The 24,505-nt window shown below is 43.1% G+C and overlaps 2 protein-coding genes across 3 annotated transcripts; one reads left to right on the forward strand and one right to left on the reverse strand.

Moving 5' to 3' along the window:
* Positions 1 to 2,920: 2,920 nt before the first annotated feature.
* Positions 2,921 to 13,505, reverse strand: pltp (phospholipid transfer protein). Of its 2 annotated transcripts, XM_029427967.1 has the most exons (15): positions 13,448 to 13,505; positions 11,505 to 11,631; positions 11,235 to 11,334; positions 10,984 to 11,112; positions 10,722 to 10,877; positions 9,468 to 9,531; positions 9,102 to 9,257; positions 8,845 to 9,018; positions 7,983 to 8,042; positions 7,203 to 7,367; positions 5,272 to 5,339; positions 4,838 to 4,880; positions 4,579 to 4,642; positions 4,358 to 4,434; positions 2,921 to 4,234 (listed from the first exon to the last, which is right to left on the reverse strand). In XM_029427967.1, exons 2-15 carry the CDS (start codon positions 11,623 to 11,625, stop codon positions 4,142 to 4,144), a joined length of 1,470 nt encoding a protein of 489 aa, XP_029283827.1. In that variant the 5' UTR covers positions 11,626 to 11,631; positions 13,448 to 13,505; the 3' UTR covers positions 2,921 to 4,141. The 2 variants fall into 2 exon arrangements, with proteins under 2 accessions (XP_029283827.1, XP_029283828.1); XM_029427968.1 differs by lacking the exon at positions 13,448 to 13,505 and having other exon boundaries at positions 11,452 to 11,588.
* Positions 13,506 to 14,014: 509 nt separating this feature from the next.
* ddx27 (DEAD (Asp-Glu-Ala-Asp) box polypeptide 27) lies at positions 14,015 to 23,220 on the forward strand. Its single transcript, XM_029427969.1, has 21 exons — positions 14,015 to 14,239; positions 14,457 to 14,606; positions 16,430 to 16,489; positions 16,575 to 16,752; positions 16,967 to 17,019; positions 17,101 to 17,187; positions 17,766 to 17,871; positions 17,958 to 18,131; positions 18,380 to 18,530; positions 18,621 to 18,720; positions 18,815 to 18,956; positions 19,040 to 19,193; positions 21,026 to 21,107; positions 21,359 to 21,536; positions 21,620 to 21,726; positions 22,092 to 22,188; positions 22,302 to 22,393; positions 22,503 to 22,623; positions 22,735 to 22,831; positions 22,914 to 23,015; positions 23,085 to 23,220. Exons 1-21 carry the CDS (start codon positions 14,156 to 14,158, stop codon positions 23,101 to 23,103), a joined length of 2,334 nt encoding a protein of 777 aa, XP_029283829.1. The 5' UTR covers positions 14,015 to 14,155; the 3' UTR covers positions 23,104 to 23,220.
* The last annotated feature ends 1,285 nt before the right edge of the window (positions 23,221 to 24,505 follow it).

Here is a 24,505-nt window from a genome sequence, read left to right on the forward strand (position 1 = left end):
CCGCCAGCTCCAATTGTGGGATCCCAAGGCGTTCCCAGGCCAGTGAGGAGATATAATCTCTCCACCGAGTCCTGGGTCTTCCCCGGGGTCTCTTCCCAGCTAGACGTGCCTGGAACATCTCCCTAGGGAGGCGGCCAGGTGGTTACCTTACTAGATGCCCGAACCACCTCAACTGGCTCCTTTCAATGCAAAGGAGCAGCGGCTCTACTCCGAGTCTCTCACGGATGGCTTAGCTTCTCGACCTATCTCTAAGGGAGACGCCAGCCACCCGTCTGAGAAAACCCATTTCGGCCGCCTGTACCCGTGATCTCGTTCTTTCGGTCATGACCCAGCCTTCATGACCATAGGTGAGGGTAGGAACGAAGATCGACCGGTAGATCGAGAGCTTTGCCTTTTGGCTCAACTCTCTTTTCGTCACAACGGTGCGGTAAAGCGACGGCAGTACCGCCCCCGCTGCTCCGATTCTCCGGCCAATCTCTCGCTCTATCGTGCCCTCACTTGCGAACAAGACCCCTAGGTACTTGAACACCTTCACTTGGGGTAAGGGCTCATTCCCTACCCGGAATAGGAAATCCACCGGTTTTCTGCTGAGAGCCATGGCCTCAGATTTTGAGGTGCTGATCCTCATCCCAACCGCTTCACACTCGGCTGCGAACCGATCCAGTGACTGCTGAAGGTCACAGACCGATGACGCCATCAGGACCACATCATCTGCAAAGAGCAGCGATGAGATCCTCAGGCCACCGAACTGCAACCCCTCTCCTCCACGACTACGCCTCGATATCCTGTCCATGAAAATTACAAACAGGATTGGTGATAAAGTGCAGCCCTGGCTGAGGCTAACATTCACTGGGAACGAGTCCGACTTACTGCCGAGTATCCGGACACAACTCTCGCTTTGGGCGTACAGTGATTGGATGGCCCTCAGAAGTGACCCCCTCACCCCATACTCCCGCAGCACCTCCCACAGTATCACCCGGGGGACCCGGTCATATGCCTTCTCCAGATCCACAAAACACATGTAGACTGGTTGGGCGTACTCCCAGGCCCCCTCCAGGATCCTTGCGAGAGTGAAGAGTTGATCCGTTGTTCCACGTCCAGGACAGAATCTGCATTGTTACTCTTCAATCAGAGGTTCGACTATCGGCCGAACCCTCCTTTCCAGTCCTTGGAGTAGCCTTTACCGGGGAGGCTGAGAAGTGTGATACCCTTGTAGTGAACCACCACCCCGGTCTGCCACCCCCTAGGCACTGTCCCAGACTTCCACGCAATGTTGACGAGGCGTGTCAACCAAGACAGCCCCTCAACACCCAAAGCCTTCAGCATTTCTGGACGGATCTCATCAACCCCTGCAGCTTTGCCACTGTGGAGTTGTTTGACTACCTCAGTGACTTCCAACAGGGAAATTGACGATGGTCCCCCATCAGCTTCCAGCTCTGCCTCTACCATAGAGGGCGTGTTAGTCGGATTCAGGAGTACCTCAAAGTGCTCCTTCCACCGCCCGATAACCTTCTCAGTCGAAGTCAGCAGGGTCCCACCCTTGCTGTACACAGCTTGGATGGTTCCCCGCTTCCCCCTCCCGAGGTTCCGGACTGTTTTCCAGAAGCACCTTGGTGCCGACCGAAAATCCTTCTCCATATCTTCTCCGAACTTCGAGTCCGTCGGTACCCTGCAACTGTTTCCAGAGTCCTCCCGGATAACATAACCCGGAAGGACTCCTTCTTCAGTCGAACGGCTTCCCTGACCACCGGGGTCCACCACGGTGTTCGAGGGTTACCGCCCCTTGAGGCACCTAAGACCTTGAGACCACAGCTCCTCACCGCAGCTTCAGCAATAGAGGTTTTGAACATCGCCCACTCAGGTTCAATGCCCCCAACCTCCACAGGGATGTCTGAAAAGCTCCGCCAGAGGTGTGAGTTGAGGGCATCCTGTTAGCAAATATCAAAATAAAGCTAATAGCTTGATACATGCCGTTTTTAGCGAGTATCATCGCAAAAATAAACACATCGATCAGCTGATTTCAAAGATTGCAACATCTGTTTATGGGCTTTTATTAATGTGACGATGTTCAAGATGGATATATCTTTACTGGAAACGATCGTTTGGACCTCTGCAATGAACCAGGAAGTGATTTTTTGGATTATTAATGATTACAGGATTATGATGAGACTTCATAGGTGAGTTGGCTCAAAGTTATGGGTTTGATTGTGAGTGTGCTTGCTTGTGTGAGATGCCTACTGTACTTGCTGTTGTGATTTTTTTTTTTATCTCAAAACTGTTTTTCTTACTAAATAGACGCAACTCTAAGCTTTTGAACGACATGTGGCGTTGCGTAACATCTCCATCATGGCGGACTGTAGGGAACAAATCAAATCAAATCAAATTTATTTGTATAGCCCAATATCACAAATTATACATTTGTCTCAGTGTGCTTTACAGACTGGAACACAGGGTAAGATACAGCCTCTCTGAAAATGAATGAAAACGGCAGGCCGTCCATGTTAAGTGGTTAAGAGGTTTATAAATTATTATTAGCAGCAATGGAAGCATAGGAATTCACTGTCTTTCCTTGTGAATTTTCCCGAGCCCTGAAGGTATTTTAAGACAATCATTACAGTATTGCACACTGAAATAAGGAGCTGTTTCCAGTGTGTAGAGTTGAGAGTGGGTTTAATAAAATTTTTAAAACGATGATTAGTTTATACTAGTTCTGATGTTATCAGCCTATTAAATGGGTGTTATCAGTGTTATTAGCCTCATAGATGTGCAGCAGAATAGGCTGCTACACAGACTGGTAGGTTTTATCACCTAAGAACAAAGACGACAGCAGTCTCTCTTGACCGTAGTAATTATGACGGGAACAAAGGCGAGAGAAAGTTCATGTAGTGTAAGAGTGAGATAAACACACAAAACACAGGACTTTCACTATGAGGCTGATAACGGCCATTTAATGGGATGATAACATCACTTACATTGATTGGTTGAAATTTTTTTAGAGATATGAGTTTCTCAAAGCAACAAAGGTACAAACATACGATGATGTTGTGATATGATGCATGCTGTAGATTTAACTACCCAACAGTATATAAAGCAGGTAAAAACATCTACAGCAGTAAAAATGCAACAAACACATTAATGCAAAAACAACATATATAATATTAAAACACTGACAGGAGACATTTTAGAGCACAATCAATACTTTTACTGCATTTTACTGAAAATACATAGTTTTACTTCAGTAGGAGTATTTCCACAGTATGTTATTAATACTTTTACTGCATTAAAGGATCTGAATCAGAAACAACGCACAAGAAAAGGCAGAGCAGAAGAAGACGGTTAACAAGTAAACATGGATGTAAACAAGAATTTAAAATATGTAAAACATTCAGCTCTGTTTTATGAGTAAGCAGTTTGTCATTGATGTAAATGTTATTTGTCCATGAAGTTCAGACTGTGTGGGGACTTTACACTGTAAACTCAGTTTAACATTAACATCATTGTACTGCTCTCACTCGTGCTGTAACATGGTGTTGTCATGGACACCTGTAACACAGTGTTGTCATGGTCACACTCGTGCTGTAACACGCCGTGGTCATGGACACACTCGTGCTGTAAACATGGCAAGAAAATAATAAGAATGCTGTCAGTCAAATTAACTTTGTTTATTGTGGGTTTTGTTTTTTCTAGGCAAATGAATTACACTCAAAATACGAGTGTAGGGCGATGGAAAGAATCTGTGACCATGACTGTAGAAAAGGAAATAAGGAAAGGTCCTTATTTACACAATATTATCATGTGTATTATTATAATTAATGTTTTTTAAAGTAATTTTTTCTGGCTTTTCATGCCTTTAATGATAGTAAAGATGAGAGTTTATGAAAGGGGGGGAGAAGGGGTAGACATACAGCAAATGGCCACGGGTGGGACTTGAACCACGCATGGGCCGCTGTGACAAGGACTGAGCCTTTGTATATGGGTTGCCGGCGCTACTGGGTGAGCTACCAGGGCGCCCCTCATATGTGTATTATTAACATTATATCAATATTTCATGTTTTAAATATCACGGTTATTGTCAAAAATGGTAGACTATATTGCAACAGCACTTTTATTTATATATATATATATATATATATATATATATTTAAACAATGTCTTGGTCTTTCTGATTGCTCCCTGCGATCATTTCTCTCAGTCCTTTGCTGAAGTGAAGATTTGCTCCGATCACAATGAAACCCTGCAGAGATAAACACAACATCCCATAATGTCCAACAACATCCCATCACATGGTACAGTAGAGAGACTAACTAATCACAATACAGCGTCCTGTGTAAACAGATGAATGTTTAAATAGACTTACGTTGTGATATTCAACTACCTCTTCAATGAAATCAATCCCATCAGCCAGAGGGATCCGAACTCCTCTCTTTGTCCAGTCTGATCACACACACAAACACGCACACGCACACACACACACACACACACACACACACACACACACACAGGGCCACTAAAACATCAACACTGTGTGTTATAGTAAAACATGCAATAACTGTGTCTTAATTCTTATCAGATTCTTACTGTTGATTAAAGGAACCACAGACATCTGCAACATCGTCTTTAAAGGAGCCTGCAGAGGAATCAACTGACAGACAGACAGGAAGAGGGACAGACGGACAACCAAAGAGAGAGAGACAGGCAGACAGACAGACAGACAGAGAGACACAGAGATACAGACAGACAGGTTTCTTTTTTGTTTTATGATGGATAGTCTCTTACTGCTACTTGTCAGATTAAATGTCACGTTTTAAGTTGTAATAAAACATAAAACAACACTTACTGCCAGAGATTCCAATGCTGATAAATTGGAGAAGATTTTAAACCTGAAAGAAGAAAAATCTTTAAGTCTGACTTCAATGGAAAAAATGTGCATGAGGCATCATTATGAGTCCTAAGACCCTGAAATTATCAACCCAACCCATTCTGTAAATTCGCGTTTTGCTAAAATAAACACTTAACATGCATATGATACCCATGCAGAAATGTATATTACAATAAAAATGCTACTGTGATGTTCATATCGAATAAATTATAATAAATAATAAATTAATTAAACTGCTCGCCGCTGTAGCAGTAAACCAGGATGGTAAAGGATGTCACTGGAAGCACCAACTCGTGATTTTATGATTCAATCAATATATCTGTTGGGCAGATATATAAAACACCGCTAGTGTGTGTGTGTGTGTGTGTGTGTGTGTGTGTGTGTGTGTGTACCTGCGGAGGTCAGCATGGATAGCCAGACGTTTTCCCTTCATAGAAACTTTAGCGTTAAACTTTGTTTCCTGCAGGTACAGAACAACAACAGAGATAATAAAGCATCATGTAGCATTTTTTATGTGTGTATATATCAGCAGTGTTCCTCCTTTAACTGTACAGGCCAACAACTAAAAATGCCCAAATAACTAAATATGCACTAGATCTAATTAATGCCGATGTGAAGAGTTTTTTCATGTGGATTTTGAAAGATGACTGATAAACATTAAAGAAACTAAAGAAACTTTAGGACAGGGGTGGCCAACCCGCGGCTCTCGAGCCGCATGCGTCTCTTTTCCCAGTTTCATACGGCTCTTCAGTTCATATCAAATTTTATTTGTGAGTGTGTGTATGTGTGCTGTAAATATGAGAGCATGACAGTGCGTCTAATTTTGATGTGGCCCAAGAGCCAATCACAAAAATGCCTGCGATGCAGTGAACCAATCACCTTCGAGGGGGGAAAAACCTATCGTAGAGTAAACACTATCTGACCATCTGAGTTCCATCCTAAAATGGCAGGAAAAAATGCACAGCTAAGCGAAAATATGAAGACGAACATAGGACGCTTTTAGTAGAGTTCATATTCATATAAAAATGCTGCCTGACCTAGTGCAAAGTGTATTTGCGTTTGTTAACAAACTGAAACTGTTTAAGACACTTCTTCAAAAAGGAGAATTAGTGCATTTTCCCTCTCTGCTAAAAGAAAGCGGACAAGCCGAAATGCAACCTGCACGAAAACTTTGCGACCCGGTTCCATGATCTACAGCTGAAAAGGTCACATATTACGTTCCTCGTTGGCCCTTTTAATGCTGAGACGGACTGCTTGAAAGCCCCGCTAGTCCGTACCTGTAAACATTGGAATTTCAAAACAAGGGAATTCTTTTGCCGGACTCTGCCCGGCTCTCTAACAGCTCTCAGCCGCCAATGTAAATGTAAACACATAAGGGACATTCAGGAAATACATGTTTATTTAAAGTATGTATTACTTGTACAGACATGTTTATAAGATTTATGTATTTTATTTGATGAGTTATTATCATCAATGTATTTGATGATTGATGAGTTGTGTGGCTTTTGTTTCCCCCACGAGGACTTCCTTGCGATGGCAGAGTCGGGAAACATGTCGCGACACTGCGACTGAAATCATCGCAGGAGCTGAAGGCGACATTATTTTTAGCGCAAAGCATCGACATCTTTCCCTCAGCTCTGGTCACTTGGTCTGCCTCCGACACAGTTCTTGTCAGAATTGCTTCGAGTGACCACAACGGAATACAAGCCAGATTTGAGGAGGATTGTTCGAGGCAAGGAATGTCAGAAGTCCCACTAATTTAAAGAAGCAACATGCAGAGGAAGATAAAAAACGTTTTCACATTTTTTTACTGAGAGTTTGTGTGTGAGAGTGCACACAATGTTCATTGTTGATAATAACTGGCCTCTGAATACTGGTAGGAGAGATTTAATTAAATTTCTCTCAATATTATGGTGTGTGACATTTACAATAAATTTGTCTGAGCAGAGCTATGTGTGTCCGTCTGTGTGGGAGGGTCTTTGAGTGTGTGTGTGTGTGTGTGTGTGTGTGTGTGTGTGTGTGTGTGTGTGTGTGTGTGTGTGTGTAAAGTTTTAGATTTTAATTTTGTCTGTGTGAGAGAGAGGGGAGGAAGAGAGTGAGGGAACACAGAGAAAGGCTGAGAACAAAAGAGAGAAGGGGGGGTGCGCATCTGTGACTGTGTGTATGATGTGGCTCTTTGCAGTAACATAGTAACATTTTTGGCTCTTAACCTCTGACTGGTTGGCCACCCCTGCTTTAGGGTGATGAATCTGACGACAGAATTGTGTGTGGCCCATCCATCCACCAGGTTTGTGTGTGTGTGTGTGTGTGTGTGTGTGTGTACCATGGTCATGCTGCTGAGCTGGACTGGAGGCTGCCCTGGAGGCAGCAACATCACCTTGACGATGGCTGTCATGAAAACCGTCGCCCCGGTTGTCTTTATGGTCGTTTTTGGAGGTGAATTTACGGCAAACTGCAGAGAGAGCGGAGCGTCCACCAGAGCCGGGTTCTACGGAGAACACATGAGAACATGAAGTAAAGTAGTGATACCAAGTAATACCGGTACTACACTGGGTTCTAAAAAGAACGCAAGAGAACATGAAGTAAAGTAGTTATACTGTCATGATCCTGGTTTTACTGCTTACTGTTTTATTTTGAAACGTTTGCCTTCCTGTGTTTGTGTTTTACCTCCTATGATTGTTTGTCCTGCCCTCATTTGATCCTCCTGTGTCCAATCACACTGCTGCCATTGTGTCTTTGCTTGTCTTCTCCAGCTGTGTCCCGTTCTTATGATTAGTGTCTGTGTGTATATGTACCTGTCTGTCTCATTTGTTCCTTGTCGGTTTGTCTTCTATGTTACTTGGTGTGGTTAGTCTTGCTGTATCTATGTAACCTGGTGTTCCATCGTGCCATTGTTTGTAAAGTTATTTTTTCGGGATTGTTATGCCTTTAATGGGTGAGCTACCGGGTGAGCTACAAGTAATGCTTTACTACACCTGGTCTACCCAGAACACGCAGGAGAAGATGAAGTAAACTAATAATACAGAGTACTGCAGTACTACAATGGGTTCTACCCAGAACACACAAGAGAACATGAATTAAAGTATTACTGTGTTCTGCTCACCAGCATCATGATGGCTCCAAAGTAGGTGGTTCTCAACAACATTTCCATGTCTTTGGACATCTTAAGAAAGAGACGACACAAACAGAAGACATTAAGGTCGGATCCTGCCACCCATTAACTCATCAACCCCAGTCTTCAGCCAGTCTACTCAGCTACAGTGGTAGTTTGCGGCTCTGGCTGCTTGAATTGTGGATTGTGAAGTACATTTGCTTGTGTGTTTTTTGTATTAACTCCTACTGGTTTTTGTGCTACAGGATCCCTGGCTTCCTGTCAACCCGCCTGCCTGCTACCTGCTACCCACTTCACCCTCTGCCTCCACGAACCGGATGTTCTCCGTCCTCCGTCTCCTTTCCCTGGAAACCCCTTCAATAAACCTCCTACCTATTGCTCCAAGTTTGAGTCCTGCATTTGGGTCCTTCCCTTGTTGCACACGTGACATTATTATGCTGTGATTTTACTGGTCCGGCCCAAATTGTGCTGTATGTGGCCCTTGAACTAAAATTAGTTTGACACCCCTGGTCTATAGGTTTCTTGTTGTTATGGGGGTCTGTGGTTCTTTAAGGGGTTTCTGGTTGTTATGTGGGTATATGATGGTTTTGTGGTGGTGTTGGGTGTCAGTGGTTGTTTTGGAAATCTGTTTTTTTGGGTTTTGATGGTTGTTTTGGGGTCTGTGGTGGTTTTTGGATGTCAGCAGATGTTTTGGGAGTCTGTGGTGTTTTTGGAGGTTGGTGCTGGTGTTGGGGATCTGTGGTTATTTTTGTTGTCATTTTTGGTATTGGTGGTTTTAGAAGTCTGTGGTGGTTTAGGGTGTTGGTGGTTGTTATGGAGTTCTGTGGTGGTTTTGGAGGTCTGTGGTAGAAACCTTCTCGTTGATGTGCATTTGGAAGATTCCTGCTTTGTAGTACGAAAACATCCCGCTGTCGAAGAAGAACTCTGACAGAGCGAGATAAACCATCCTGTCATACTCTCTGATGACTGGGTCGACGGCGTAGTTCACCAATGTGTTGTTTGGATCAGACCGGTCGAAGAACATCCCCTACAGACACAACACACATGTTAACGTCACCCTCATATTATACTGTAGAAAATAATGAAATATCATCAGAGGAAGAGTCTAACCCTGAAGTGCATGTCGAGGCTCCGGGATGTCACCACCGGATCATCGATCAGAGAATAATCGATCCCAATAAAATCATCCACCTCCGTCCTCACAGGGATCGTCTCCAGCAGCGAGTTCACATGAACCAGAGCAGCATGATTCAGGGCGGGACAGATCTGAGAGACAGACAAGTGATGGAGAGACAGGTAAGCAAGGTTTGAGAGAGAGAGAGAGAGAGAGAGAGAGAGAGAGAGAGAGAGAGAGAGAGAGAGAGAGAGACTGGTAGGAGAGAGACAGGTGATGGACAGAGACAGGTCAGGTGAAACAGACAGGTGTAACAGACAGACAACAAAGGTATAACACAGAGACAGACAGGTGTAACAGACCTGTTGGTTGAGGAGAAATCTCATGCCTGATGTCAGAAAGCTTGACATGAAGTCGTATACTTTCCTGAAAGATAAGAGAGAAGATGACAACAGCTCCTGATTGGTCGATACTAAGGTCACATGACGGCGTGCCGAAACATCAGTGATTATTGATTAGTGATTATTGATTCAAAATACACAAATAAGCATACAGCACCTCCAGAGGGAGAAAGCTGGCATCATTAGGAGTCTGGAGAGAGACCTCCACACCAGACATATGTGGCAGGCCATCCAGAATATCACTGCCCCCCCATCATGTGAGGCCACGTTGCCAGATGAGTTGAAACCCTTTTATTTTCATTTTGATCTCCTCAACAAAGAGTCAGCCGTCAGGTCCGCCCGCCTCTAGAGGACCGTTGTTAGTATCCACAGCGGGTGTGAGATGAATATGAGTAGAACTGCTGGGCCTGATCACATCCACCAACAGACTACAGACACAGAAGTATCTACTGTCGTACCACCAGACTACAGTTACAGAAGTATCTATTGTAGCACCAACAGACTAAAGACACGGAAGTATACGCTGTCGTACCACCAGACTACAGACACAGAAGTATCTACTGTCGTACCACCAGACTACAGACACAGAAGTATCTACTGTCGTACCACCAGACTACAGACACAGAAGTATCTAATGTCGCACCACCAGACTACAGACACAGAAGTATACACTGTCGTACCACCAGACTACAGACACAGAAGTATCTACTGTTGTACCACCAGACTACAGACACAGAAGTATCTACTGTCGTACCACCAGACTACAGACACAGAAGTATACACTGTCGTACCACCAGACTACAGACACAGAAGTATCCACTGTCGTACCACCAGACTTCAGTTACAGAAGTATCTACTGTAGCACCAACAGACTACAGACACAGAAGTATACGCTGTCGTACCACCAGACTACAGTTACAGAAGTATCTGCTGTAGCACCAACAGACTACAGATACAGAAGTAGAAGAGGAGTTCAGGCATCCGCAGGTAGTAGAGCCGCTGCTCCTTCATGTTGAGGGGGTTCAACATCTGATGAAGATTCTCCTGGGAGGGAGCATCCCGTTTTTCTGGGCACGCCCAACTGGTAAGAGACCCTGGGGTCAACCCAGAACAACATCCCAGAGTACCATGAGGTGGTTCCCAAATAATCATTATTGATCAGACATCATTCCTATTAACAGTAATCACTAATAATTTTTCGTCAGTATTTTTTACCCTAGCGTTCCGCTGAACTTTGCCCTCATTTTGGAGATTTTGGCTTCACATGTGATGTTATTGATCTTCAGTCGTCCTTCATTGTCTCTGATCAGATTTAGTACCGTGTTGATGTTCACGCCTTCAGCCGATGCGTTGATATTTCCTGTGTCATAACTGAGATACAAAAACACTTTAGCTTCATCACAGACAGGAATACAACTACCACTACCATCTTCATCATCAGTAGAACTATTAGAGTTGTATCAATAGAAGTACTAACAAGAACCAGTAGAGGATCCTTCGGTGGAAACTCAGAGAGATTGATGAGTTTTGCACGTCAAACAACAAACCAACTTCAGGAATGAACTGCAGGTCAGCATGAGTCAGATTTAAGTTGTTTATCTTCACACTGGTGACAGACAAGAGAAGATATTAATACACGTTGAGTATTCAGTAATACAGTTTGACTTTAAATACACGTTGAATATTCTGTAATACAGTTTTACTTTAAATACAAAGTTGTTTTTGTACTCAGTGATGGTGTATTGGAAGCGTCCTTCTTTGCCCTTCATCTCTGGCATACTGATGTTACTGATCTCCTCTTCAACAAACTTCTCAGTCTCAGACTTCACTGAAAAGACAAAACACACACTGAGTTTATCCACAACACACATTTACAGTTTAAATCTGGATTATAATTTAATCTGGGTTACAGTTTAAATCTGGATTATAATGTAATTTTGGTTACAGTTTACATCTGGGTTAGACTTCGGTTTAGATTCGCACTATCCATTTACATACACATCTCCAGTCCTTTGTCAGTTATGCGTATTTTGCAGCCGGCGGGTTGGGCGGCAGCCATGATGGAGGACACCAAAGGGAAGAGGAGGGACAACAGACAGGAAGTCACAAGCCAGAACATCTCAACCTGAAACACAGAAAAAGACAATTAAAATCTGGAGTAGAGGCTGGATTTAGTCAGCGTACAAGGTTTAGTCCCGGATATCATCTGTTCTGTGCATTGTGGTCTTTGGATAACGTGGAGAATTAAGTTTTACTCTCCTGAAGGTGTTTTACCCTCCTGAAGGTGTTTGTGGCGGTGGGGTGTGGTTAGGGCACCGGCTGCTGGGGAGAAATGGAGTGTCTCAACTGGAGCTCAAACAGCTTATTGGAATCAGGTAATCAGTCACATAATAAAAGCATGGTCATGGTCTGGTTCTGTTCTGCTTGCAGTAGGCTGGGTTTGAGTGGACGTGGAGCGAACATTGGGCTGAGCCAGACAAACTGTCTACAGACAAAACTGTCCACAGACATATTGTTTACAGACAAACTATTCACGGACAAACTGTCCTCCAGTGTAAAGAGAAAGCAGCAGGCCACAAAGGACGGACATACTGAGTTTCTTTGTCCCTCCTTTTGCTCCATGGCTCACAGCTGAACACATTCTCAGACTGTTTTTATATAAACAGTGCTCAACTTGAACTGCAGTAACCTCTGTTTCACAACCCCCCCCCCCCTCCTCCTGGACTGTGACGTTAGTGTGAGGCTGTTGACTCTTTAACCCACATCTCAGCAGCATCTTACAAAATAATTTTAATATAAAAGTCACAAGGTGTGTTTCACATCAACACGACAGATTAATATAAAGACGGCAGCAGTTAAACATGCAGAGATCACTGAAATATTTAAATGATCTCTACCAGTATCACCTCTTATAGACACACTCAGTTTTAACTATTAACTCTGTGAAAGAGACAAAAAAGTTGTTTAAGAGATTTTTCTCAGATCAGTGTGTGAACAATAATAATCAGATTGTCCTTATGTTCATATTTTCATTCAATGAATATGCAGTGAAACTCTTTGGAATTAGATGAAGTCATTCATGTATCAGATGCTATATAGCACTAAAAGGTTTAACTCAGAGAAAATGAGAAGATGATTCGTTCAGGCAACACAGACACAGACACAGACACACAGACACACATATACACACACACACACACACACACACACAAACACACACACGCTAGGTCTGTAATCTGTGAGTTTAATTACAGCTCGGCTCCTGCTGCAGCACATCTGGACATCCCGCCCACCACTAACTGCTAACAGCTAACCGCTAACGTTTAAATAAAAAGCTCCAGTTCAAACAGAAGAAGAAGATTTAGACTGCACACAGCCTGACCTCTGACCTCCGGTCTATCAGAGAGACTCTGCAGCACAGAGGTTTTACTTTAAAGGAAACTACTGCCTTAAAATTATCTTCTGTATATCAGTTACCCTGAATTCTTGGAGAAACTTTGTTTTTCATGCCTCCACGGTGAGCAAAGAATCAGCTGTACTAATGTCCGACTTATTCTGCAAGTTGTGTTAACAGATGTTTTTAGATTGTTTGCTGTTAAACTTTATTCACAAAGACTTCTCCACACAACAGAAAAACAAAGTAACTGATATACACATTATTGTTTTAGGGCTGAAGTTTTCTTTACAGTGGTTCATTATAGCAAATATACATTTAAAAACACAAAAACACTGCCTGTCTGTCTGTCTCTCTGTCTCTTTGTCTGTCTGCCTGTCTCTATCTCAGTCTCTCTGTCTGTCTGTCTGCCGGTCTCTGTCTCTCTCTCTCCGTGTCTGTCTGTCTCTCTCTCTCTCTCTCTCTCTCTCTCTCTCTCTCTGTCTGTCTGTCTGTCTGTCTGTCTGTCTCTCTCTGTCTCTCTCTGTGTCTGGATGATGAAACTCACAAATCAGTTGAAGGTTCCTGAAGTTCTTCTGTTTCTGTTCTCACTGACTCTCGGCGGAGACCTTTATCCCAGAGGACTGACTCCTCCTTTCCTCTCCTCTCCCCTCCCCAAATCCTCCCCCTCCTCCTCTCCTCCCCTCCCCAAATCATCCCCAATCCTCCTGCTTGTTTCCTGTTGACGTCCTCATTATGTCACTTTGATAGAGAATCTACTTTCCAGGAAAACCAAAAATCTTTCCAGGGAGTCAGTGTGTGTTTGTATGTGTGTGTGTGTGTGTGTCTGTGTGTGTGTGTGTGTGTGTGTGTCGAATCGGATTTGTTTGACATCAAACAGCTGAAACACATGCACACACTAACACACACGGCATGGAATAAAAAAAAGAACACAATGTAGTGAGTAATAATAATAATACACATGAATTATAATAAATATTATAACATTTTCGAAATATTAATAATATTAAATAATAAAGGAGAGGGGTTGCAGGGCTGTAGGTGACAGTGCGCGGGTGGGACCAGCAGGGGGCAGTAATGCACCCGCTTCAAACCCCCCGAAGAGTAGAAGAAGAAGCTCTCACTTACGGCTCATTTCCGGTTTCCGTCAACACACGTGTATGTGTGTGAAGAGAGAACGACAGGGAACCTCTACAGACTCTCTATAGAACCCGTTTCTAAACCGTTCGGAGCCGGTACCGGTCCACAGTTCGCCATGCTGCAGCAGTTAGGTCTGATCGGGACGATCCGGGACGAGGAGGAGAGTCCGGAGGAGCCCGACACCGAGTCCGAGCAGGAGGTGAGTCAGGCCGGCCACACAGCTGAGCCAGAGCCTGGCTGGAAAACAGTAGATTAACGTGTGTGTGTGTGTGTGTGTGTGTGTGTGTGTGTGTGTGTGTGTGTGTGTGTGTGTGTGTGTGTGTGTGTGTGTGTGTGTGTGTGTGTGTGTGTGTGTGTGTGTGTGTGTGTGTGTGTGTGTGTGTGTGTGTGTGTGTGTGTGTGTGTGTGTGTTTCAGGACCAGCCGATCGTCCTCAACAGGAAGAAGAAGTTGGGGAGTTGCGGCACGAAAGACTTTAACACTAACTTTGAGTTTGGCGAGAGAGACGGGCTGAACGATGACGACAGTTGGGTGATGGCTGACATCATGAAGCAGATCAAGAACAAGGTACAACCCAGCAGAACCCTTTATCTGAGTACAGAACAAGGTAGTGTGTTGGTTCCTCAACGTGCTGTGGCAATGTTTTGTATAAAGGTGTAACTGTGTTAATAATACATTTTATTTATATAACTCTTTTCTAGATACAAAGACACTTTACAATTTAGAAAAGGGCATATATACAAATGCGTAAACACAAGATGCAAACAAAACAAAACCACAACAGAGAGCAGTTAAATCCATGCTGCAGTATAATTTGTCCGAGGGGGCGAATGTACAGGATGAAGAGGAGGGGACTGAACCCTGGGGGACACTGAGGGACGGAGGAGGATTTGTGGTTGTTTATGGAGATGTATTGATGTCTGTTAGAGATGAGATGAACTAGGGTGGTGCCAATTATTCCTAAGGTGTGTTGAAGGCGTGAGAGGAGAATGGAATTGTCGATGGTAGTTGTGCTGAGGAGGATAAGTGTGAAGGAGACAGGTTTGGTTGGGATGGTGCGTATCTGTCTATTAGCATGGACGTCTATGTCCAGGGTGATAGCTATGTGGTCAGAGATGGTAAGGTCCAGTGTGTGTCCTTTTCTGTGGGTGAGGAAATTGAAGAAGTTTAGTATGTCCAGGAGGTCCATGGTGGTTCTCCAGTCTGTGGAGTCGACATTACAGGTCATTGAGCAGACGCTCTTATCCAGAGCGACTTACAGTGAACTAAGTACAGGGACCGTCTCCCTGGAGCAGCTCAGGGTTAAGTGCCTTGCTCAGGAGTACAATGGTGCAGCCCTGGTATTGAACTCACAACTATCTGGTGTTGTATTTGAAAGCCGTATCACTAGACCAGGGGTCGGCCACCTCTACTAGCATTTCCCCCCCCCCCCCCCCCCCCCCCCTCTTCCACCAAATACATCATTTCTGGAGCTGCAAAACATATTCAATAACACAGCTTACATGTTTTATATATAAGACTTCGTCCATTTCTTGAAAGTATATTTGTCCTGCTCCACTCCCGCTCTTTATCGTGCATCTCCAGATTGGTACTTTTCAGCAAATGCTTTGCGTTTGTTCATGGATGTTGAAGTCGCCTAGCAAAAGAATGGTGATCTGGCACAGAGTTGAGTCAGAAATTCAGATAAGTCAGAAGGGAGCGTAGGGTTACGGGGGGCCTTAACTTAACGGCACACACATGTTATTACATTTCAATCACATATCACATTCATTACTTGTCTGTAATGAATTCTTTGGGGTGTTGCAAAGTGCAAATTTGAGAAGTGTTTGTTTGTGGGAGGCAGGTTTGCTCTGGCCAATGTCTGCAGGCAGGCAGGGGGAGCGCGTGTTTGTTGTGATGACGCGGTGGGGGTGTGACAGAGCGAGCGATGTAGCAGGAGAGGCTGGAGACTGACGGATCAGTGGTCACAGGCGACAAGGCCAGCCACACCGGGACAGCAGGGCAATAGTACGGGGATATACAGTACCAGTCTGGTACTGTACCTCACAAAAGTAGTGCTTGGCGGAGAGGGGGGTACCCGGGCTACTGCTAACAGCAGGAGGTGGCTAGTGGCGGCTAGCTTAGCAGTGGTATTGCTAGGCAATAAACGGGAGGATCCAGTTGACAGCTGGGGAGCTGGTGGAGCAGATCAGAGAGGAAGGTGCCAACCGGTAGGAGAAATAACTGATAAATAGACACAATCCTTGAAAAGGGGAAAAGCGTGATGCAGCGTAAAAGGTAAGGTTCAAAGCTCAGATGGAGGAGCAGCTAACAAACAATGCCAGCATCCTCTCGCATCGAGCAACTTGGAAGCTATGGTTTCTTAAAAATCTTATGTTCTGTGTTTGCAGAGAACTGCGACCACTCTGGACCAGAAAATAGAGAAAATCAGGAAGAAGAGAAAAGCTGAGGTGAGTCCACTGTAATGTTGCACTTCCTGCCTTGTCAGGTTCTACATCCTGTGCTGAAGATTTTAAGGTTTGTTTTGATCTGCAGGAGAAATCTGCTGAGAGTGACACTGCTGAAGGTTCTGTGGGGAAGAACCAGGAGGAGGATAAAGATGATGATGATGATGAAGAGCAGGATGTGAAGCCAGCTGCAGGAGAGGCTGATGGAGATGAAGATGAGGAGGATGAGTTTGATTCAAGTGATGAGGAGATTCTGACCAAATCAGGTTTGTCCAGCAGAGGCTTTTATTTTGAAAAGGAAATGGAAACATTTTAATTATTTTAATTCAGATGTTTTAAAAATCATATCAATAAATCAGCTTTAATAACTAGATGATCAATAACAAAGTTAGAAATGATGTTGAAATACTGAAGACTGAAATGTATGTTTTTGTCAAAACGATATATAACACTTCTTTTTGACTTCCTGTTTCCTGTCAGACACCCTGAGAGACAAAGAGCGACGGGGAAGGAAGAGGAAGATGGGAGAGGAGGTGAGGAAGGGGAGCCGATGGCGACGGGTCCATGAGCAGCTTGTACCTGGTTACCATGGTAACAGCTGTGTTTGTTTTCAGGCTCCGGAGTCGTACTACGAAGATGCGTCGCAGTACGACGATCAGCTGACCTTTGAAGACATGAACCTGTCCCGACCGATCCTGAAGGTAACTTCCTTAAATCAGCTGAAAAATGACTGGAGTTTGGTTTGATTCTCATTCACAAACTTCACACGCAGTTAATGAGCATGCACCACAGTCAGGAAGGTTCTCACACATGCACTTTGGTAATGTTGGAATAGATGGGACCTTCCAGCAGATGGAGGCAACCGCCATAAAACGTCTTCAACGTATGGTGTCCACCAGCCCCCTAAACTGGCCCCAACAACCTCTGAACCTCAACTCTGAAATCCTTTTCCACCAAATTGGTTCAGGTTCTTGAACCGGTTCTACTCGGGATTCCTGAAACCTTGGTGTTATATTGCAAACCCAATCAAATCAAATATAGATAGTTAATTTATTATATAATAACATTCTCATTTACCTTAAACACTAAAACGGAGAGCCACTAGATGGCCGGAGGGTGCTTCACATCAACAGCTTGAGTTTGTTTACGGGGTGCACCATGAGGTCCCTGTGACTATGTCCACTTCTTACAGTCTATGGGCAGCTTTATTGGGCTGAACCTGAAGTTTCACCCCCCCGGTTGTTTGCTGTTGTTTGTAACTTCCTGTGTTTCACTGCAGGCCATCACAGCTCAGGGCTTCAAGCTGCCAACTCCCATCCAGCAGGCCTGTGTTCCCGTCGGCCTGCTGGGCAGAGATCTGTGCGCCTGCGCTGCTACCGGGACCGGTAACTCTGAAATGTCATTTTTCATCACACAGGACGGATTAATAAACCTGAACATGATAGATTAATGTAATAAATCCTCTCCTCAGGGAAGACTGCAGCCTTCATCTTGCCGGTGCTGGAGCGCTTGGTTTATAAACCCAGGACGTCCCAGGTGACCCGGGTCTTGGTTCTGGTTCCTACTAGAGAGTTGGGGATCCAGGTTCACTCTGTGGCCCGGCAGCTGGCCCAGTTCACCTCCATCACCACCTGCCTGGCTGTCGGTATGACTATTTCCTGTTTACTGACAGATCTGATGACATTAATACATGAAACTAACAGAAATTAAGGATTTACATCCAGGGTTCTTTTAGTTGCCTCTTCTTGTGCTACAGTGCTATAAAGGTTTTACACCAACTGCTAATAATCACACAGCGCTAGTGATGAAAACAAGCATTTTCTGTGCCGATGTTCTAAATTTGCGATACTTTTGGATGGACTGAGTGTCACCGAGGTAACGTTGTGTGTCTAGGTGGGTTGGACCTAAAGTCTCAGGAGGCTGCGTTGAGAGTGGGGCCAGATGTTCTGATAGCTACACCTGGCCGGCTGATCGACCACCTTCACAACACGCCGACCTTTGAGCTGACTCACATTGAGATCCTGATCCTGGATGAGGCCGACAGGTAAACTTTTACAACTGGAAAAAAAAACGCATCTACCAACGAGTCGTGGTGGAACAAAGAACTCACCTGTTGGCTCTCTGTGTTCCTCAGGATGTTGGACGAATACTTTGAGGAGCAAATGAAGGAGATAATAAGGATGTGTTCCTTCAACAGACAGACCATGTTGTTCTCCGCCACCATGACGGAGGAGGTGAGTCACGTGACCTGTGTCCAGGTGTCAGTGTGTGTCATGTGACCTGTGTCTCCAAGTGTTTCAGTGTGTGTCATGTGACTTCTGTCTTCAGGTGAAGGAGCTGGCGGCAGTTTCGTTGAAGCAGCCAATCAGGATCTTTGTAAACAGCAACACTGACGTCGCTCCGTTTCTGCGACAAGAGTTTGTCCGAATCCGACAAAACCGAGAGGGAGACAGAGAGGCCGTGGTGTCTGGTAGGTACTACAAATACTGCAGTGCCGACGCGGTAGAACTGCTCATACTGCAGTACTGACGCTGTAGAACTGTGTTTTCTCAGCCCTGCTGACCCGGACCTTCCAGGATCATGTGATGTGTTTCACTCAGACGAGGAAACAGGCTCACAGACTGCACATCCTGCTGGGACTGATGGGGTTGAAGGTCGGAGAGCTGCATGGAGAACTGAGCCAGAGCCAGAGACTGGAGAACCTCAGGTATGCTCTCCGGAAGATTACCTGTACCTGATATTACATTGACTGGTTACCGGTTGGTTGGTTAAAATGTATTTATATAACCCAATATCACATTTATCTCAGTGGGCTTTACAGAGTACGACACCCTCGCACCGTGCGTGTGTGTGTGTGTGTACCTATATAACCTGATAGTTTTTTTTTTTTTTTTACATACTATATGAACATATTGGACCCAAAAAACGTAAAAACAGATTTTGAAAAGATATTATTTTTAATGTGGGTGACACAAACATGCACAACAAAACATTTTGAAAGCTGGAAATATATACACGGGATGTCACTATGATAATGCAAAAGTTTGAGGTAGCATGAACCTAAATTCAAATGTTATGAACAAACACCAGGTGTATCCAGAGGCGTTTTCCCTCATTCCCTCAAGTTCTTTTGTTTTTGCTCCCATTTTTCATGAGTTTAAATCAAAGATCTAATACTTTCTCTATGTACACAAAAGGCCTATTTCTCTCAAATATTGTTCACAAATGTGTTTAAATCTGTGTTCTTCTCCTTTGCTGAGATAATCCATCCACCTCACAGGTATATATCCTCTTATCCTTATCCTCAGGCTGTCACAGTAAAAGGCCTCTCTAACATATCTATCTCAATTGTTTGTCCGTCACTTTCCTTCAATCGCAGTCTCTTTCTGCCTATTTCCGTATCGCCTCGTTTTGCTTCGCATCACTCAGTTACTCGATCGATTACCCGCCCCCCTCCCTGATAAATGCTACCTGTTGAGCAGGATCTACAGTTTCCAGCATTATTTTCCGCTTCATAAAATACGGCGAAGATTTAAAATACGTAACGGCCGCCACATTGTATTTCTCATACTTTTGAGTGTGCAGAAAAAATATTTTTACATCAACTTTATATCATCGTATCTCCGTTTTTACTGGGTGGATTTGCATGAAACAAAGTCTGACAGAGTTTCAAGCCTGTAGTTTCGACAAAAGCAGTCGCCAATGTTGGCCGGACTGTTGATTTTATACGGCGCCGATTTGAACAAGTCATGTGATCTGATCATGCCGGCGTGACGGTCGACTCCTAAGGGTTAAGGCTTGAAGTTTAGCTGATTGATTGAAATAATTGGGTATTGTCGTGGAATTCTGCCGATACAAACTAAACCAAAGGGTTGTTGTGAGAAGTGAATCTATTATACTGAAATAAAGATACTTTGTTAAAGAAGTGAGCTCTTTGTTTTGTTGTTCCATTTCTGCAGAAATAGTGTTAATGAAGCTCTACGAACAGAGAATACAATTAGATTATATTGTCACCAAGTGGGTGACAATGTTTACAGACGATCGGGTGTGCAACTACGCACATCTAGCTGATACAAGCTGACACATTAAGAGATACAAGAATACAAGGGGAACATGACCAGAGTGTGCTCTGGTCCTAATCACTGTAAGTAGGACAAACATAAAATGAGCATATGGAGAATACGACAGTACAAGACAAGATTAAAATTACCATTACAGTACAATGAAAGTTTATGGAGTGGTTCCTTATAATATTGCCTAAAGGAAGCATATAGCGCCTTGAGATTGCTTTTAGCTTTGAAAGGCGCTTTATAAATACAAATTATTATTATTATTATTATTATTATAATTATTATTATTATTATTATTATTATTATAATATAAGGTGAAAAGAACAGGTCCAAGTACAGAACCTTGCGGGACTCCATGACGGGATTTCATGAATCTTTGCTGAAGGGTGTAGCGTGGTCCGAGGAAGTACTTGGTACTACTAATACTGCAGTACTGACACCTGTGTGTTGTCCTGGCCTTGTTCTCCAGGCGCTTTAAAGATGATCAGATTGATATCTTGGTGGCGACGGATGTAGCAGCCAGAGGTCTGGACATCGATGGAGTCAAAACAGTGAGTCACTTCCTTTTTTTAGTTACTGTAAAATAAAGTATAGCTACTTGGATAAAGATGAGGCTACACTAATATGATTAGTATTATACTAATAGTAGAATTAAATTTCAGTGGTGGCTGCGTTTTTACTGAACCAAGAATTCACAACATGTCACAAGTCACCAATTTATCTAATCTTACAGAAATAAACAAATGTTTTTATTTAAACTAAGTCATATGATTGGAACTGTCTGTCTCTGTCCGTCTCTCAGGTGATAAACTTCACCATGCCGTCCACAGTGAAGCACTACGTTCACCGTGTCGGTCGGACGGCGAGAGCCGGTCGTTCAGGACGTTCAGTGTCGCTGGTGGGAGAGTCTGAGAGGAAGATACTGAAGGAGGTCGTGAAGTCCGCCAAGAACAGCGTGAAGGCTCGAGTCCTGCCGCCAGGTGAGAATGTGAGAATGTGAGAGAGTGAGAGAGTGAGAAAGTGAGAGAGAGATTATGAAACTCTGTCTGTCTCTCTCACTCAGATGTCATCTTGAAGTTTAGAGATCTGATCTCAAAATTGGAGAAAGACGTTGAAGCTGTGATGCGGCTGGAGAGAGAGGAGAGAGAGTTCGCTGCGTCTGAGGCCAAGGTACACCTTTCATTTAACAAATGATTTAGATTTATGATTTAAGTCTTTTCAGGTTTGACTCTTGCCCTTTTCACTCTTGTGCCTCTGACACTCATGCCCCCCTCTGACTCTTGCGCCATAGTTTTGATTCTCAGTGTCTGTTTTTCGAGTTTAGATCTTTCGCTCAAAATCCCAATTATTTTTATATAACTGAAAATATTCATCATTCACAGTTTTACACATAAAGTGAAATCACTTTACGTCCGTTTATATGTAATCGTATTTCTTTTTTGTTTACAAACTCTCTGTTTTACAACCTTGAACAACAGATGATTATCACCAAAGACTTTTGTGTAATTTCCTTGTACTTTTGTCTGCGTCTGTAGTTGAGTGTTGCTCAGAAGCGCCTCGATGGGTCTTCCTCCGTCTGTCAATCACAGCGAGTTTGGTTTCAGACTCAACAGGAGAGGAAACAGAGCCGAGGTGAGTCTCAGTTGTACAAGTGGTACTCGTAGTACTCATTAGTCCTAGTATTATTCGTAGTACTCGGTAGTGGTACTTCCACGTGTATTTAAACTCGTCATCCTCTCCGTCAGTGTCGAAGGCTCTGCAGGAGTTCGATCTCGCTCTGAGAGGAAAGAAGAAGAGACAGAAGTTCCTGCAGGATGGCGGAAAGAAGGAGCCGACGGTTAGAATTCTGAAAATGTGTCATTAATGATTATAATGACCCAGTAAAGATTTAGTAATGACTCGGTAATGAGTAAATAATGATTCAGTAAGTCGATGTTTGTTCTCAGTCTGAGGAGCGCGCTCAGTTCGAGATCCTGAAGGCTCAGATGTTCGCTGAGCGAGCGGCGAAGAGAGAGAGACGCCCGAAGAGAGCGAGGGCGATGCCGGAGGAAGAGACGCCGTGTAAAAGTCAGAAATACTTTAAAATACTCGGCTATACTGCATCAGTACTTGAATATAGTGAATAGTGAATATAGATCTATAATTAGACAGATGTACTGAAAAGAACTGTCTTTGCAGCAGCCAATCACAAAGGAGGAAAAGGCGGAAAGCAGTCTGTGTTTGACAAAGAGCTGACCAACACCAGCAGCAAGGCTCTGAAAACCTACAGAGCTGGGTGAGACACCTGTCTGTCTGTTTACCTGTACACCTGTGTCTGCCTGTTCACCTGTCTGACTGTTTCACCTGTCTGTCTACAGACCGTCCTTTGAGGACAGGAAGCGTCTGGGTTTGGACAGGAAGCGTCCGGGTTTGGACAGGAAGCGTCCGGGTTTGGACAGGAAGCGTCCTGGCGGCTCGAGGTGAGTGTCTCTCTCGGCGTCCCACTCAGACTGAAATAAAGATGGCTGACGCTCTGTTCTGTCAATCAGGTTTAACAAGAAGAAGTGATTACAGCAAAGATGGCCGCATGCAGCAGCAGTTTCCTGTCAATTTCACATGTTGTCTCTTTGTGTTCACTCTGTAAATCTGTTTCAGTTATGTTCATTAAAGAAGTTTTTAAAAAAGTTGCTGTCTTTTATAAAACCTTTGTAAATCCGTAGATTTTTCTAAAGGTTTACGAATTATAAAGTTATGGGCAAAGAAAACATGGCTCGGTGGAAGTTTGTTGAGGTTAAAGGTTTTTAATTAATGAAATGCAATCAAACGGGCAGTTTGTGTGAAACGAGATGAAGACGAGAACTGCTTTCTGAAAATACATGAAAAACATTCATCTGAACTGCCACATGCTGACCATGAAACTTCAGGATATAGAAAGAATAATGAAGAACGTTGTTTAAATGTTTGTACACGGAGAACAATTAAATAATTAGTTTAATATATTGAGCTCATGAAACAAAGACTTTGTTAGAAAACTTGATGGTTTTCATTAGAAACTTAAATAAAAATGTTTTTGAATGGACACATCAACAGGCAGCCGGTCAGCCAATCACCCCCCCACCCCGTCTTACTTTGGTTTCCTAAAAAGGGATCTGCTTATCTCTTCAGTATTGTTTACATTCCTGTCGCTGGGTTATTTATCTGTTGGGGTTTATTCAGGAGTATTAATTATTTTATATGTGTATATATATATATATGTGTATATATATATATATATATGTGTGTGTGTATATATATATATAATGTATATATATTAGTTTAATATCTCCTATAATGTGTATATTTATTTATATATATCTATGTGTGTATATATATATATTATATATATATATAATATACATCTCTATATTAAAAATATATATATATATATATATATATATATCTATATATATATATATATCTATATATATCTATATACCATGGGTAGAGATATATAGATCGATAGAGAGATCTATAGAGATAGATCTAATCATAGACACTAGATAGAGAAGAATATACAGAGATAGATAAGAGATATAGAGAGATAGAATCCTAGACACAGAGTAGCTGATAGAGATACGAGACAGTGAGAGAGATCGAGATAGATTAGAGAGCTCTGCTATCTATATAGAGAGACATATTAATACCCTAGTACATATATCTATATATAAGATATAGATAGACTCTAATAATAGACACATATCTATATATAGATATATCTATATATGTATATAATATTATGTGGATATATTCTATATCTATATATATATCTCTATATATGTATATGGGTGCTATCTATGTGTCTCTATGTTCTATATATCTATGTCTATGCTCTCTATATGTGTTAATCTCTGTATATGTCTATCGATCTAATGATAGTCTGTTGTCTCTCTCTATGTTATTATTCTATATATATCTGTGTCTAGTCTTATCT

The sequence above is a fragment of the Cottoperca gobio genome, unplaced genomic scaffold (assembly GCF_900634415.1).
Source record: "Cottoperca gobio unplaced genomic scaffold, fCotGob3.1 fCotGob3_417arrow_ctg1, whole genome shotgun sequence".
Lineage (NCBI taxonomy): Eukaryota > Metazoa > Chordata > Actinopteri > Perciformes > Bovichtidae > Cottoperca > Cottoperca gobio.